Genomic DNA, 15417 nt, shown 5'->3' on the forward strand with positions numbered 1-15417 from the left:
TGCAGTCAATGGACAGCAAGGAAAATGTGCTCTGGAATCACAAAGCAATAGCATAAAGTTAAATGGTTATAATATACTCTGGCAGAATCTCCCAAAACCTACGACCTCAACCACCATGAAGGTCAAGGGTAGCAAGTATTACCTCAGTACATATACTGCCCTAGGAATTTAGCTAATGTAATCAAGGATATCTCAAATATGAGGAAATCTGCAGATGCTGGAAATTCAAGCAACACACACAAAATGCTGGTGGAACGCAGCAGGTCAGGCAGCATCTATAGGGAGAAGCACTGTCGACGTTTTGGGCTGAGACCCTTCTTCATGACTTGTCAGGATATCTCCTACCCTTGTCATTTTATCTTCTCCCCTCTTCTGTGGGGCAGAATATACAAACCACCAGACTTAAGGACATCATATATCTCACTGTTATCATACTGTTGAATAGACCTATCATGTCATAAAAATGAACTCAATCTCCCAATCTACTTTGGCATGGTCCCTGCACTTTTACTTGTCTACCTGTGCTTTCTCTGTACATACAGCACTATATTCTGAATTCTGTTTTCCTTTTACTACCTCAGTGTAATTATATATGGCACAATCTGTCAGGTTATAATACAAGGCAAAATGGTTTGACTGTATCTCAGTATTTGTGACAACGTATAGCAACATCAATCAGTGATTCCAAGGTCCTCCATTTCCTTGTCATCTTCTCTGTTAGAAAAACACCACATAGATGTTTTGGGGTACATTGAAGTATGGTCTTTTGAGTGTCATTACTATCACAAAGTTTCCCACCTGGGGATCACTAATGTTTAGAACCAGCCTCATGACTGCTACAGCTACAGCAGTAGAACAGATCCTGGGACTCCTGACTCCCCAAGGGTTTTCTTGTTGCAATAAAACACAAGTCAGGAATATCTCTTCATGAATGACAGCAACTTCATCCACACTCAAAAGTTCCAACATCATCCAGGATTAAGAAATCCCTCTAAATAGCACTCCCATCACATGCTATCTAAAAAGCACACTGCAGCAACTTGTCATAGCTTCTCTGGGAGCACAAACCAATCCCACCAACTACTGTCACCTCTTGGTTTTTAAACTGAGGAGTGGCTGAACACCACAGTTCCCATCAGAACCACTGGCCACTGTTCCACATACTCCAGCCCAGTGATGTGTCCAAAAACCATATGAGCTCCTGGGATTCAGAAAACTTCTGGTTACCCTACTCAAGTTCTCACTGGTTACCAAAAGAACTATTGTCTGGAAATTTTGTGATCAGTACCCTACAAGAAGCAAAATTTTAGTTCTTGATCCACCATTGGGGGCTTCACTCACATGCATTTAAAAGTTTCTGTAGTTTATTTGATCACTTCATTGATAACTTTCAAAAAAATAACTCATCTGGTTCAGATCTTAGTATATACTTCAACCAGAGATATCTGTGGTTTGAAATGCAAGTTAGCAGTGCTTGATTTCTGTATAGGCAGGTGTATCAACAATAAAAACTGAAAATGGATGGAACAGATCATTTTTGAGTGGTGAAAGCTGTCTCCCTCTACCTGCCACTTACTCAAAGAAACTTAAGTCATTGAATTATGCAGCCTTTTACAGATAAGCTGTTGAACTGAGGCTCCAGTTCAGCAATCCCATCAACCTATGTGAAGAATGACAGAGGACATTATCCCAAGTGCCCAGACCAATAGTCAACCTTCAAGCATTCCAGCTAAAGATACCCAAGTGCTGGCTATATTATCTGCTCAATATTCTGTTGTTGTTAGTGTGTAATCTTGCTAAATAATAATTAGCTGCCACTTCAGAAGCACTTCCTTGGCTATAACTTGCTTTGAGGCACCCTGAGATAGTACAAAGTACCAAATAAATGCAAGTATTTCCTTTTCTCCTGTGACCAAGCCAGAAGAAATGCCTTCACTTACATGTCTCATTATAATACCCATGTTATATTGCTCTGCATATTCACCAATAATGAATATAACATGTGTTTTTTGCTGCATAAACCAGCTAAACATCATAGTTGATTGGATGACTTTCTTGAATGTGCACAAAGATATTCTAATTAGAATGGAGTCTCTCAAATTCATGGCAACACTTCTCTTGATCAAATTCTCTTTTTCTGGTTTTATAAAATTCCATTAAGTGAGTTGGTATGATACTTGTTTAATGATCACTCTTGGGAATATTTTATAAAGTGTGTTAAGCAAAATACAGAAGACAAGCTCATCCTGGATGAGCATGTGAATTCAAAGGCTACAAAACTGTAAACTAAATTAGAAAGTGAAAGCAACTGGAATAACTTCATTTTTAGCTGGCAAGGTACAATGGACCAAAAGGCTTCTTCTGCTATAGATCTCAAATAACGACTTGATACTGCTCCAAGGAGAGTGAGACCTGAAGTAGATTGAGGACGGTTCATCATGCACATTTGCTCTGGCTGCCACAAAAGGCAGGACCTTCCGGAGGCTACCCATTTCAATTTGATTTCCCATTCCCATTCTGACACGTCTATCCACCTTCACCTCTCTACTGCTGCGATGAGGCCATACTCGGTGTGTTGCCTTTATGGCATTTGTTTAGTTTATAATATTTTCACTTTAGTAATTCGTTTGTTAGCATTTTTTAGTTAAAGTTAGGATTGTTTAAAGTAAATTCGTTGCCTGTGATATATCGCGGCATGCGATGACGTCACATCCGGTTTTGCTGCGTCTTGTGGGAAAATACCGGTTTGGAGAAACGGGAAGGAGGGGGCTCACATGTGCGAGATCAGCGCAAGAAAAGTTGTCTTTCTACGCATTAGAAACATAGTGAAGCAACGCCGTAAGTTCATGAGATAATCGATATGTTGAATTAAAATGTTAACGCTGCTTCTGTTAAAAGTAATGACGGTTGATAAGGTTTATGTTTTCGTTAGTTAAAAAGTTGCGGATAGTTTGTGTTGAAGTGTATTTAAAGCAGTCAATGGCGTAGGTAGATTCTGACTGTATGCTGCATTTTAATGTAATGTAGTTGTGGTAGTTTACTTTTGCAAGTATTTACGATGTAAATGTGATATCAAGAAGGAAACAAATACTGTACAAATCTTGTATTGTTTTATCAACAGTTTTCACAATACGTTAATGTGGAAGAGTGAACAGTAAACGGTTAATCTTACTGCGATCCTGTTTTCATTGACTACGGTTTACCTCGGTGTTTAGTTCAGCGTTCTCTTACACCTGAGCGAGAACACTATACTCGGGTTGGAAGAGTAACAACTCATATTCTGTCTGGGTAGCCTCCAACTTGATGGCATGAACATGGATTTCACAAACTTCTGGTAATCTCTCTGACTTCTCTCTTTTTCTCTGCTTCTCTTACTCCTTCCCTTTCTTCCATAGTCCACTGTACTCTCCTGTTAGACTCCTCCTTCTTCAGCTCTTTGTCTCATTGATCTAACCCTTTGCAGTTTCTTACTTTATTCCCACTCTCCCCACCACCCACTTTCCTCATCACCTGATCTTACCTATCACCTGCCAGATTGTACTCATTTCCCTCCCTCTACCTTCTTATTATTTCCACTTCCTTTCCAGTCATGATGAAGGGTCTCAGCCCAGAGCATCATCTGTTTAATCCCCTGCATGGATGCTGCCTGACTTGCTGGGTTCCGCCAGCATGTTGTGTGTGTTGCTCAAGATTTCCAGCATCTGCAGACTCTCTTGTGTGTATGACGCCAAATCTATTCTATTTAGTGTAGGAGAGGTGTAGCTCCCTTTGTCCAAGTCACATCCACTAAAAGTAAATGCAAGTTTTATTGCTGGAACCAGGAAGCTGAGCTATGGCAGCACTTTGCTCCATGTGAATCTGATTACTGTCTTTGTGAAGGTTTCCTGGAAAATTCAACAACCTAGCAGAAGAAAAAATTAAAAACCAAGAGAACAGAAGCAACAACATCTCAACACATCCTGTGCCAAGTGCTGAAAAGCGGCTTTCTTCAGCTGCAGAACAGCAGACGTGACGCTGTTACTAAATGGAGCAGAATGACCCTTGCAATATGCAAAATAGATAGATAGATAGATAGATAGATAGATACTTTATTCATCCCCATGGGGAAATTCAACATTTTTCCAATGTCCCATACACTTATTGTATCAAAAACTAATTACATACAATACTTAACTCAGTATAAATATGATATGCATCTAAAATCACCCTCTCAAAAAAAAGCATTAATAAATAGCTTTTAAAAAGTTCTTAAATAGTTTACTAAAATACATTGAACGGTAACTTAAGCTCAGTCATAACCCCGGCACTTTAACTTATCTTTCCCCTGACGGTTGAATTGTAAAGCCGAATGGCATTGGGGAGTAATGATCTCTTCATCCTGTCTGAGGAGCATTGCATCGATAGCAACCTGTCGCTGAAGCTGCTTCTCTGTCTCTGGATGGTGCTATGCAGTGGATGTTCAGGGTTTTCCACGATTGACCGTAGCCTACTCAGCGCCCTTCGCTCTGCTACCGATGTCATACTCTCCAGTTCTGTGCCCACAACAGAGCCCGCCTTCCTTACCAGCTTATTAAGACGTGAGGCGTCCCTCTTCTTAATGCTGCCTCCCCAACACGCCACCACAAAGAAGAGGGCGCTCTCCACAACTGACCTATTGAACATCTTCAGCATCTCACTACAAACATTGAATGACGCCAACCTTCTAAGGAAGTACATTCGACTCTGTGCCTTCCTGCACAAGGCATCTGTGTTGGCAGTCCAGTCTAGCTTCTCGTCTAACTGCACTCCCAGATACTTGTAGGTCTTAACCTGCTCCACACATTCTCCATTAATGATCACTGGCTCCATATGAGGCCTAGATCTCCTAAAGTCCACCACCATCTCCTTCGTCATGATTCATTCAAACAGGCTGTTAGATATTGGGCTCCACTTTAAAGCACATTTTGACACTCTTGTAGTTGCTACCAATCCTTTGAGTATCCTTCCTGAATGCCTTTGAATCCAGGAAGTATCATGGTATAGTTACAGCATTTGTGGGTAAACGTGAGCACTTGAGTAACAGACATTGCAATGAGTCTCAGTGACCAAATCACAATCCCAGGAAAGAATACTTTGCTGAAATAGGGTGAAACTGGGAGAATATATCAATGCATTCAAAAATAGAAAATTAGACCTCAAAGACCTCAATTAGTTATTTCCATCATCATATTCTATTAAAAGGATTAGTAACAAATTTCACACTGATGTTATGAAATTTTTAAACATATTCCATGATAGTTTCTGTCCTTAATATTTTAGTTTTCTGATACATTAGAAAAGAGAGAGAGAGAGAAAAGAAGAGCGAAATCACGGCATAAGAAAAGGCCATTCAACCCAGCAAGCTCATTTCCTTAATACCCAGAAAAACAAAGAATGTTAATATTAGAATTGTTCAACCTTCTTGCAGGTAAATCAGATCAAGTTCTTGAACACGTTATTTTTTAATTATTTTCTTTTGTCCCAAAAGAAAACATAGTAAATAAAGAATCACCATGTTATGTAAAATATTCATAAATCACATTTTGTATTGACTAATATAGCTGAATTGATTAACTGTACTTCTGGATACTTTGACCCAGTTTTATTAGTTTGCAGGGAAGAGGCCCAAGTGTATCCTTCTGTCTCTGACCCTTCAGGGAAATTACGTTTCCATTGTATTGCTGGTCTCGCTCAAGACTCCTAGGTGATATGCTCATCTTCGTGTTTTCTCCTTGCTACTGGCAGCAAGGAAGGAACAAGATTGAAAAGGAGTCCTGTGTAGATTAAATCTCTGGAAGGGAACTGGCATTGTTGGCATACAGCCAAAGCAACTTAAAAGAAAGACAGCAGAATGGCAAAGGGACATCAGAGATGGGACGGTTATGTCAGTAATGAAATATTGCAACTTACCTCACATGACTGAATACAATGGACGAGGTGGGGATCTGGATACCATCGCAGCAGTCCTGTGCACACAATACTCTGCAGGAAAACATGCTGGTATTATTAAAACAAAAGTTACATATCACATTAAATAAGACATACATACCTGTACTTATAAATCATCTTCTATCACCACTGGAATGTCCAAATTAGCTTGAAAACAATTATAAATTTTGCAGTTCAGTTTCTACAAAGGAATATTTATGATGGAAAATGGAATTTGCAAGGATGTACCAAGTTGACCCATGAGGAAGGCATATTACTATGTTATGAACATTCTATTACTGTTCATGGACAGGTATAGACATTGCTGGCAAGATAAATATTTCTTATCCATCCCTCCTGCCCTTGAAGATAGCGGTGAACTGCCTGAATGATCTATTGCCATCCAAGAGAAAGGTACTCTTTCTGTGCCATGGGTGCAAGAGTTTCAGGATTTAATCCCAGTGACAATTTGAAGAGGAACATATTGATGGTGTTTTCTTATACACTACTGCCCCTATTCTTTAAGATGGTAGAGGTCAACTTTATCCTGGATGATGATGGAACTTTGAGCTTGGGTGAAGCTGTAATCATCCAGGAAAGTATGAAGTATTCCATCATATTCCTGACCTGTATCTTGTTGAAATGAGGAAGACTTTGAGGAGTCAGGAGGCAAATCCCAAAATACCCAGACTCTGATTTGTTCTTCATTCCTCAATACTTATAGGGAGGCAGTCAGGCTCTCTCAGTGTTCCCAGGACTCTAGCCAATTTAGAATTACACATTTGATTCCCATTGACCATTTCTGTCGGGTTCCTAGATGCCACAGAGTCAAATCCTGCCTTGATGTCAAAAGCTTTCTGACATCAAATCTTTTTTCCTACATGGATGAAACGGGATCTGGATCCAAACAGTCCTGGCAAACCCCAAAGCCAATGCTGAAGAGTGAGGCTGACATCAATCATGATCAGCTTGTGCAGAGATATGGAGGAAGGGAAGATAAAACAAGATCAAAAAGCACATCTGACAGTAAAACACACTGGCCCATGTGAATTCTATAAAGGAGCTACGAAAAAATTATGGTTAGCATTATTTAAAACAAACACCCATACATGCTGGATAAGGGTCTCTCCTTATCCCCTTGCAGGTATAGTGTAAAGATGGTTCCTACTAAAATGATTTAAAATGCGGTGCTCATGTAATTTATAATGTGCTTATTTCACATTCCAAGTGCCACTGTCCTGCTGTGCCTCAGAAAGCAGTAACTTCCTTTATCCTGGGTAGGATGAGACTCAGTTACGCAGTTAGTCAAGAGATTTGCCTCACACAGCCAGGTTTAAGTTAGCCCTGAACTGGAGGGGTCACTATAATCTTGGCACAGACCCTAGACTATCAATGATTTGGTTCATCTTAATAGGTCAAATATGATGGCGGAATAGAGTATTAATGGTAAGACTCTTGGCAGTGTGGAGGATCAGAGGGATCTTGGGGTCCGAGTCCACAGGACACTCAAAGCTGCTGCGCAGGTTGACTGTGTGGTTAAGAAGGCCTACGATGTGTTGGCCTTCATCAACTGTGGGATTGAGTTCAATACCTGAGAGGTAATGTTACAGCTATATAGGACCCTGGTCAGACCCTACTTGGAGTACTGTGCTCAGTTCTGGTCACTTCGCTATAGGAAGGATGTGGAAACTATAGAAGGGGTGCAGAGGAGATTTACAGGGATGTTACCTGGATTGGGAAGCATGCCTTATTAGAATAGGTTGAGTGAACTTGGCCTTTTCTCCTTGGAGCGACAGAGGATGAGCGGTGACCTGATAAGATGATATAAGATGATAAGAGGCATTGATCATGTGGATAGTCAGAGGCTTTTTCCCAGGGCTGAAATGACTAACACGAGAGGGCACAGTTTCAAGGTGCTTGGAAGCAGGTACAGAGGAGATAGCAGGGGTAAGTTTTTTTACTCAGAGAGTGGTGAGTGTGTGGAATGGGCTGCCGGTGACGGGGGTGGAGGCAGATACGATAAGGTCTTTTAAGAGATTCCTGGATAGGTACATGGATCAAAATAGAGGGCTATGAGTAACCAGAGGTAATTTCTAAAGTAAGTACATGTTTGGCACAGCATTGTGGGCCAAAGGTCCTGTATTGAGCTGTAGGTTTTCTATGTTTCTATGTTTACCCTCAGAAACTTCATCATTTGAACACAAACCTGCAACACCAATGACTTGTTGAACAGCCTTTTCCTTTCACTATCACAACTCCTCCTTTTTCTAAAATTGTTCATGGTTATCAATGAAAAATATTCAAGGGAAGGGAGCAAAAGAAGTCTCAGTTCTTGCCCATGCACCATTAGTCCCGTGCCTGAGTTGATCACAGCAATGCCCAGGAGAATAGCCTGAGATTCCTGAAGGTTGTCAGTCTTTTACAATCCTATGCATTGCACTTCAGAACAATATTCAGGAAAATCTCCAACACATTAGTTGAAGAGTGAAAGATCAGAAGACCTAATACCTTTTACTCAAAGAGCTGAACTCCTGATTTTCTAAACACTACAAGTAATTATGGAGTGACGGGACATAAGTCATGTATTTTAACTAGAAGGAATAAGGGTGGCAAGGAACAGAAGAAAATCTTCAAATAATTCTAAGAAATCTGTAGGGTTCATGGGAAATCAAAGAATAAAGCTGATCTGAATTTCTGGCAGGACGGATATAAATAGGTGCCCAAAAATATGCCTATGGCACCTTGGCTCATTGCTCCTGTACAGAGTTAGATGTCTTACAGTCTAACACTATTAATGTATACAGACTCTTAAACACCATTCACATATACAGACTCAACAAGGCTAATGATTCCAAGAATATTTATAATGTTCATATTCATGGCCTCAAAAGCAGCCAGGTAATGGATCCCCCTAGAAACTTTTCAAATGGTTATTTGAAATCAAGGCCACTTGTAAGAGAATGAAAACACATGGTAAATGATTGGGGCCAATTCTAGAGGAAAGAGGGTTTCAGATCAACAGGTCCAAAATCATCATCTTCACAAGGTAGTTAACCAATGCAACTGGGAATGGTGTAAACAGGTAAGTTAACTTTGCAAGCAGATGGGAATCAGGCTGTAACACTGAAAAGGAAAAACTTGTGTATAAATGACTGGATATGACCAGTGGGACAGGACAGATAAAACAATTTGAAAGAAAGCTGGATCCCTGGCTTCAGAAACAAGAGAGAAGTCGTTCAAAAGCAAGGAGGTAAAGTTGAAATTATATAGTGTAGTTTTGGCTGCAACTAGAGTTTTGCTTAAACAGAAGAGATTCTGCAGATGCTGGAAATCCAGACCAACACACAAAATGCTGGAGGAACTTAGCAAATCAGGCAGCAGTGAAAGAGAGGAATAAACAGTGACATTTTGGGGTGAGATGCACTTTTAGTCCTGATGAAGGGTCTCAGTGTGAAATATTGACAGATCATTTCCCTCCATAGAAATTGCTTGATCTGCTGAATTCCTCCAGCATTTTGTAGAGATTTGCTTGCAGGTTTAGTCGCAGCACTTGAGAAAGAATATTAACATTTTAATGAACATGCAGGAAAGATTTTGTGCTGAGATGAGGAATTCGTAGATAAAACACACAATTTAAGACTGTTCTCCATAGCGTAAAGAACAGTGAAGAGTGATTTAATGGAAACATTCAAAATCACCAAGGGTCCAGTGAGGAGGAAAAAGAGATGTTTTTCTTTGATAGAGGGGCCAAGAAGCATAAATCGCACAGCTAAATGAATTGATAAAAGATCCCTCAATATATCAAGGCCTGGTTCATAGAGGTGTTCCAAAACCATCCCTTGGACAACACATCAGTGGACAATCACTACCAGCCACAATAACTCATCTCTAAAATTAATCTTCACCTGCACTCTAGGTGGTTCCATCCAGTGCTCCATTGTATCTGCAGTTATATTGCTGGGCAAAACCACGGCATCACTGGGAGGTAACACACAAGACGGAATGCACTCAGAACCTGAAACAGCAAAGCACATTCACAGTTGAAATCATGCTGAGCAAAAGACATCAAAATACAAAATAAAAGTTCGTGTTCCATATTACATTACGTGATATTCTTCAGCTACTTCTGAAATAACTTCGTCTAAACTTAGTGGGAGATGTCAGTAATTCCATAGCAAACTGCTGTTGTATAACCTCTCAAGTTCAGAACTCTAGCAAAAACATGAAAACCAGAACTGCTAATCCAGCTCTGACATTGGACTCTCATAAAGACCAAAATTGTTCACCCACCTGTCATGTGGACCAGGACATCTACCATCAAGAGAAGATGGTAGACTCCTTCAAGGTAACTCTGGAGAAGGATAGCTCTTGTCCTTGGGTTGAGGTACTAAGTTGGAGAAAAGCCAATTTTGATGGCATCAGAAAGGTTCTGGGGAATATGGATTAGGACAGGTTGGTTTCAGGCAAAAGTGTGCTTGGTAAGTGAGAGGCTTTCAAAAGTGAAGCTTTGAGAGTACAGAGTTTGTATGAGTCTGTCAGAATAAAAGAATAACAGGATAACAGGTTTAGGGAACCTTGGCTTTCAAGAGATATTAAGGCCCTGCTTACAAAGAAGAAGGAGATGCATAGCAGGTATAGGCAGGAAGGAACTAACATGTACTTGAGGAGTATAAGAAATACAAGAAAACACCTAAGAAAAATAATTAGGAAGACTAAGAGTAGGCATGAGGTTACTTTAGCAGACAAAGTAAAGGAGAATCCCAAAGGCTTTACAGTTATATTAAGAGCAAAAGGATAGTGAAGGACAAAATTGGTCCTCTTGAAGATCAGAGTGGTCATCAATGCATGGAGCTGAAAGTGCTGGGCAAGATCTTAAATGGATTTTTTTTTGCATCTGTATTTACTCAGGAATGGGCACAGAGTATATAGCAATGAGACAAAACAGCAATGAGCTCATGGACTGTATACAGATTACAGAGGAGGTGTTGCGGTCTTGAAGCAAATTAAGGTGGATAAATTCCCACGGGCTGACAAGGTATCCCCTCAGACCTTGGGTGGGCAGTTGGTGCAGAAAATGCAGTTGCCCTAGCAAAGATATTTAAAATGTCCTTAGAATGGTTGAGGTTCTGGAGGATTGAACGATTGAAGGATAGCTAATATTATTCTGTTGCTTAAGAAAGGTTCTTAAATAAGCCTGGAAATTATAGACTGGTGAGCTGGACATTAGTAGTGGTAAGGTATCGGATGGTATGCTAATGGACCGAATGTATGAGTATTTTGATAGACAGGAACTGATTAGGGATGGTCAACATGATGTTGTGCATGGTGGGTCATGTCAAACCCATTTTATTAAGTTTTTCAAGGAAATTACCAGGAAAACTAATGAAGGAAAGGATGTTGTCTACATGGACTTTGACAAGGTCAAGCATGAGAAGTTGGCCATGAAGTTTCAGTCACTTGGCATTCAGATGCGGTAGCAAATTGGATGAGCAGAAGCCAAAGAGTATTGATAGATGGTTGTCTTTCTAACTGAATACTTGTGTCTAGTGGTGTGCCACAAGGACCGTTGCTGGGTCTGTGGTTGTTTGTCATCTTTATCAACAATCTGGATGAAAAATTTGTGAATGACACAATGATTGGGGATGTAGTGGACAGTGAGGAAAACTCTCAAAGCTTGCAGCAGGATTTGGACCAGCTGGAAAAGTGGACTGAAAAATGGCAAATGGATTTTAATTCAAACAAGTGTGAGATGTTGCAATTCGGGAGGACAAACCAGAGTAGGACTTACACAGTGAGCGGAGAGCAATGAGGAGTGTGCAGAACAGAGGGACCTGGGAGCATAATTCCTTTAAAATGGTGTCACAGTTAGATAAGGTCATTAAGAAAGCTTTTGGCATATTGGTCATCATAAATTAAAGTACCAAGTACAGAAGCTGGGATGTTTTGTTGAAGGTGTATAACACATTGGTGAAGCCTAACATGCACTTCTGGTCATCAATAAGATTGAAAGATTGGAGATGAAATTTATGAGGATGGTGCCAGGATGATTCAACATGTCACCTAAAACTTTGACAAACTTCTATAGAAGCACAGTGGAGGTTATCCTAACAGGTTGCATCACTGCGTGGTACAGAAAGACCAAGGTCCTGGAGCAGAACAGTCTAGAGAGAGTGGTGGATGCAGCTCAGTCCATTGCAGGCAAAGCCCTCCAAACTTTTGAGCACATTTAGAAGCGCTGCCACAAGAAAACAGCATCCATCATCAAGAATCCCCCCATCCAGACATACATACACACACAGTAAATACATGAATATTTATTTACATATACATATACTCTGTGTGTGTGTGTGTGCGTGTGTGCGTGCGTGCGTGCGTGTGTGCGTGCGTGTGTGCAATATTCAATATTTGCAAAATTTGACTTTTTTCTACATTAGCTGTTTCAGTCTTTAATTTTGTATAATTTTTCACTGTTGTATTTCTTTATTGTCCTGTAAATCCCAGCAAGAAAATGAATCTCAATGTAGCATATGGTGACATACACCACTTCTACATTGATACTAAATGTACTTAAACATTTTCTGACTTTCCATTAATCCATGTAACAGCTCTTGGCTCCATAGCCTTTTATATGTTGACAACTGAAATGCTTGTCTAGATACTTCTTGGATATTTTTAAATTCTCTGCATCCACCACTCTCTCAGGCAGAGCAATCCAAGTTCACCCGCCCCTTGGTGAAAAAAGGCTTCTTTCTATCCTATCTACACTACTTATGTCTTACCTTTAGCTAAGATACGTCTGCAATGGGGAAATGTTTACCTCTGTCTATCAAATCCATGCCCTTCATAATTCTCTGTCTGAACTTTATCATCAGAAAGTTCCTAGGCAAATAAGGGAAGCTTTGTATAACTTTGTTCTGGGTAATGAATCAGACCAAATGACAAAAAGATCAAGGAAACAATGAACACAATATCGTAAGATTTAGAGTTACCACACAAAAGAGATAAAAAGCTAATTGGAGATGCATCAATTTCAGTGGAATAGGTCTGTCTTATGTAAACTAGAATCAAGATTTGACAGGCTAAATTTCAGTTCAACAGTGGGAGCCACTCAAAGTGTAGATGTTTCTGCCACGGTGTAGGTATGTAAGAAGAGAGGGGTATTGGAAGCCTGATTTCCATGGATAACCACAAGGTGAATAAAATAGAAATGAAGGTCACATGAAAGATGTCACTGCAGTTAACACAAATGAGAACTATGCTGATTCCTGAAAGTGTGGAGGAGAAGACAAGAAGAAATAAAGGGAAACCAAATTTACAACGCAACTGAACAGGAAAAAGTTTGTAAGGAAAATGTAAGGGAACCAGGGGCCTAAAATATAGTTGATTCCTAAAGCCAGTAGCATGGCTCATGTACTAAATAAGAATATTACTTCATGGCGGAAGGAGGTACTTGTGGTGAACTACATATACCTGTCTGGACACACACCCCCCCCCCCCCCCCGCTGACTGCTCCTGTGGCTCCTCCCACAGACCCCAGTGTAAAGGCGATTGGAGACACAGCCCCGGCCTCAGTCTCCAGGATGTTGTGTGATGGTCTCTTGCTGCTGGTTCTTTCTTCCAGCCAATAAAAGCCTATATCTCGCCTCACATCTCAGAGAGTTATTGATGGTGCATCAGTACTGCTGGGGTCTTACTGTAGAAAGATGTAATTGACATTCTGGATGAGCTAAAATTTGATTAAGAAGATGTATTGGAAGAGCTAGTTGCATTTAAAATGAATAAATCATGTGAATGGATACCTGAAGGTTGACAAAGCCACAGTCAGCTATGGATCATGCTTCTGTGGTGTGTCACCTACCTTTCATGAAAAGAATATCTTTGGAAAATGCCTCTGCCAACAAGTCCATTAGGCTGTGGTCAGCATGGAACAACCAGCAAGCCCTATGGGATGAGGGCAGAATGGATTTTCCAAGCAAACTGTCAAAAAGATTGACAAAATGCCAAGGCTAAAACTCACTAACAAGAACCAAAATCTTGCTTGGCCGGCAGTAAGAGAGGCCTTCCTTGCCGGATCATTCCCACACAGTTGGTGCTTCACCCACTGCTCTCGAGAAGGCTGCAATAAAGGTGAGGCAATCACCCATCTCTTTGCGAGCTGTGGATTTGCAAAAAAAAAGGATCTGGAAAAAGAATGCTCACCTCATGCAGTTGCCTGACAGAAGACACTGGTCTACAGAGTGTGGCCTGAGGGCTGCATATAGAGACAAACATCAAGCTCTCTGGAAACCATCCGAGTGGCCATCGCCACTTGCCTGAAACTTGTCGGTCTTCCAGCACCTCAAAAAATCTTTAAGGTAACTACTGCTGACTGGACCTTTCCAGGATGCAGGAGTATGTGCAGGAGGCACACTGAAACTTGGTACATCTAGTGGAAAGTGTTTGTGGGGAAAGACTACAGTCTACATACATTCCTTCTGCCACTGGGCATTGAGGGGCTTAGGCCAGTGTAACAGTCTCAGCACACAGAATGGGAGTTTTGTTCAGAGGCCACAATGGTGCTTTGCAAATAGAGTGCACTGACCTGATGACACTATGAATATATCTAAAGACATGTATTGTCTGCACTGTAACTTCTGTATGTTTATATGAATAATGTTTAGTTTTGAAAAAACGATTAAACACTAACCTTCACCATTTACTCTTTCATCAAGTAAATCTACACAAGAAATATACCTCATATAGGGTATTCAATATTTTAACAATATTTGAGAAATATTTTAATTATATTGTTTGATTAAGTATTCTTTGTAGTTTATATAATTCATAATGGGTATATACAAGAAGTCCATGAATGGCTTAGGTTATTACACCACATCATATGTGAACGCCTCTCTAAAGAAAAGGAAAGCAAAAACTAAGTACACACATTTCCCGGCTCTCGTGTTTTTCTTTCCATTCATTTTATGAGTTACAAACCTTAACAGTGACGACGAGATGGATTTAAAATGAATGAGCCTACTAACTACCTGTTGAAGCACAGTACATGCTTTTCCTTCAAAAGGGGAGAGAGACATTTTGAGTAAAAGAAAAAGCACAGAACGCATTTCTTCAGAAGGGGAGAGGGACGGTTGAGTTTGAACAAAGGCAGAAAATGGATGAAATTGACAAACAGCGAGAATTACCACAGATTCAATAAAAAAAAGCAGAAATGCTGGCTACATCGGAAAGATAGGCGTGTTCAATTGCACAACAGATAGCAGTATGATGTATACTGACTGGATTGAGAAGTATTTTATAGCAAATGGAATAGCTGATGCCAATGTTACTGAGTGTAATGGGTGTAAAACCATACAGTGTACTTAGAAACTGCTTAGACGTTTGACTGTTCCAACAAAAACAGCTAAATGAGTTTTGCTGATACTGTGAACATAATGCAGGAACATTTAGAACCAAAATGGTTGTTGATTGCAG

The 15417-nt window shown here is 40.3% G+C and overlaps 1 protein-coding gene across 1 annotated transcript in view; it reads right to left on the reverse strand.

Annotated features, from left to right (window-relative positions):
• Positions 1-15417, reverse strand: part of LOC140736638 (pappalysin-2-like) — a 115009-nt gene that overhangs the window by 53854 nt on the left and 45738 nt on the right. Inside the window, exons 5-6 of the mRNA XM_073062452.1 lie at positions 9852-9961; positions 5929-6000 (exon numbers count right to left, since the gene is read on the reverse strand). Coding sequence (XP_072918553.1) covers positions 5929-6000; positions 9852-9961 — 182 coding nt within the window. The remainder of the gene's footprint in view (positions 1-5928; positions 6001-9851; positions 9962-15417) is intronic.

The sequence above is a fragment of the Hemitrygon akajei genome, chromosome 12, assembly GCF_048418815.1.
Source record: "Hemitrygon akajei chromosome 12, sHemAka1.3, whole genome shotgun sequence".
NCBI classification, from domain to species: domain Eukaryota; kingdom Metazoa; phylum Chordata; class Chondrichthyes; order Myliobatiformes; family Dasyatidae; genus Hemitrygon; species Hemitrygon akajei.